We start from the raw sequence: 2,500 nt of genomic DNA, 5'->3' as shown, positions 1-2,500 counted from the left end.
TATAAATAAGTATAAATATAGAGTAATAAAAACAAAATAAGATATATTATTATTCTGCATATATATATTTTGGGGTTTGTTATATGTATATATATATATGATATATATATATATATATATATATATATATATATATATATATATATATATATATATATATATATATATATATATATATATATATACACACATTTTTTTATATTTTTTTGTTTTAAGCAGAGCCAGCAGGTACACTACTGAAATGGGGAAGAAAAATAAGTCTCATGTTTAAAAGCATGCTGCAAAACCCATGAACTCAGAAATTAAATTTACTTTGTCCTGAAGGTTTGTTTTCATAATCATTTATGAAGCTCTTTTTCTGCTTACGTGTGGCTGGAAAAAATAACCAGCAATCAAACCTCGACGAGTAAAATCAATCCTACGGTGTGTTACATCACTCAGAAACGTGTCCGATTACAGTCATTAATCTAATGAGTCTAACGAATCAGCGCTGGCTCTCATTACACGAGCAGAACAAACACAAGGGAAACATCTGGACTCATTACAGCAATGAGAACGAGGCGTGTTCACATCACAGTGATGAGGGACGTGTTTAACGGCAGAATAATGTCGTGATGTAAGGCTTCGGTCGTGTGCTGGGTGTGAGATGTGAGAAGAAAACACACGTGACAGACCCTGGCGCATCTCTCGTGAGGTGAAGGCCTCGGCCCGAGTCGGCCCTCCATCAGCTGACCCTCCACCAGCCAATCCAGCAGCAGCTTCAGCAGCGGCCCGGCGGCCTGATGACCAGCACAACACAGCAGCTACGTCATCACATCAATCAATCAATCAATCAATCAATCATTTTTATTTATATAGCGCTTTTATCAACACAGGTTGTATCAAAGCACTGAACAGTATAAAGTAGAAGAATACACTGACAGGGATGTATAATGAAGAGATTGAACAATTTCTTATTAAATGCAGAGACGGTCTCTGGAATCAATTCAACGATAATCTCTAGAAGTTAAGTGTCCCCAACCAAGAAGACAGAGGAACCAAAACCCCATCCATACAGAATGGAGAAAAAAAACCTGGGGAGAAACCAGACTCAGTTGAGACCAGTTCTCCTCTGACCGGACGCCCAGCACTGAACTTCCTGTTCAAAACATTACCTCCAAAGACATATCTGAGCTGATACTGACAGCTCCGGGGTTGCCATGTTGAGAGAAATATCAACATTTACTCAAAAACACAGCTCAGTGTGCAACCTCGTTAAATAAGACAAATATAATTAATGTTTATTAAGCAACGTCTTAAGCAACACTACTGAGCAAAAATAACACATTTGTGTTTTATTCCAGTTGAGTTGCCTAGTAACGTGACATTTCTTTCCATAAAAAAGTAATGCATTAAGTAACATAACACTCTATCTTCTCTAGACATCTCTCTATTCGGTGCTTTGACACAACCTGTATTGTTAAAAGCGCTATATAAATAAGTGATGGATAAAAAGTAACAGTACCATAAACTACTAAGTAACATAATTACTCAGTAATGTAACGCATAATAAGTGACTAATGACTCAGTAACGCATTACTTTCCATTACTTGCTACTCGCTTCGTTAAAAAAAGTAACTGTGCAGCGTAATTAGTAACGAAAGATTGCATTACTTTCTAAAGTAACTTTGTCTAGCACTGGTCCTGATTAGAGTTCCCAGCAGGCTTTGTGATGAACAGAAGTCTGATTGAACGCTGCAATCACAGCTGATTACTGTGTAAACACAGGACTGCTCAGAACACACTTCACCTTGCCGGCCGCTTTATTTGAGGGAGGTTTCTCTGGTCTGCTGGGTTTGGGGTCGCACGCTTTAGGAGCAGCTGTTTCCCGGCTCCTGTGCGTCGAGAACGACTCGTACCTTCTCTGCAAAAACAAACACACCCTAGACGTCATTCACCCAGAAACGGTTCAGGACAAAACTAATAAGCTGTTTTTAACACCGATAATAATCAGAAATAAATCAGGATATTATTATGATTTCTGAAGACTGGAGTAATGATGATGAAAATTCAGCTTCACAGAAATAAATTACAACAAATGCATGAAACATTTTAAAATCTGAGTGATTCAGGCGTCACCGGAGGCTTGTCTTGTACCTGCAGGTTCTCCAGTCGAGCTTGAACTTTCCGCGACTGACTTTCCAACTTCCTGTTCTGCTCGCTGACCTCATTAAGCTGCACAAACGAACTCTCGTTACTCACAGACAGAATCAGACGAGTCTCACTGAAACATCAACAGCGCTGAGAGCCATTTACAGTATATTACAGTATTAGGAGCTGTTTGTCAGACAGGTTAATTGTTTATGGTTCATCAAAATCCAAAGGAAAAGAGAAAATAATCAATTCAACAACCAATCAAGCACTATACAAGCAAAGGCATTACAACATAATAATATATTATATATATATATATATATATATATATATATATATATATATATATAAGTGCACACACACATGT

At 37.6% G+C, this 2,500-nt stretch overlaps 1 protein-coding gene across 4 annotated transcripts in view; it reads right to left on the bottom strand.

Annotated features, from left to right (window-relative positions):
- Positions 1 to 2,500, bottom strand: part of LOC122333015 (coiled-coil domain-containing protein 138-like) — a 13,879-nt gene that overhangs the window by 6,628 nt on the left and 4,751 nt on the right. For all 4 annotated transcript variants that reach the window (XM_043230495.1, XM_043230498.1, XM_043230496.1 and 1 more), the window contains exons 8-10: positions 2,137 to 2,214; positions 1,790 to 1,903; positions 675 to 779 (exon numbers count right to left, since the gene is read on the bottom strand). In XM_043230495.1, coding sequence (XP_043086430.1) covers positions 675 to 779; positions 1,790 to 1,903; positions 2,137 to 2,214 — 297 coding nt within the window. The remainder of the gene's footprint in view (positions 1 to 674; positions 780 to 1,789; positions 1,904 to 2,136; positions 2,215 to 2,500) is intronic.

Source organism: Puntigrus tetrazona, unplaced genomic scaffold (genome assembly GCF_018831695.1).
Source record: "Puntigrus tetrazona isolate hp1 unplaced genomic scaffold, ASM1883169v1 S000000173, whole genome shotgun sequence".
Lineage (NCBI taxonomy): Eukaryota > Metazoa > Chordata > Actinopteri > Cypriniformes > Cyprinidae > Puntigrus > Puntigrus tetrazona.
This window is presented reverse-complemented; position numbering and strand designations above follow the sequence as displayed.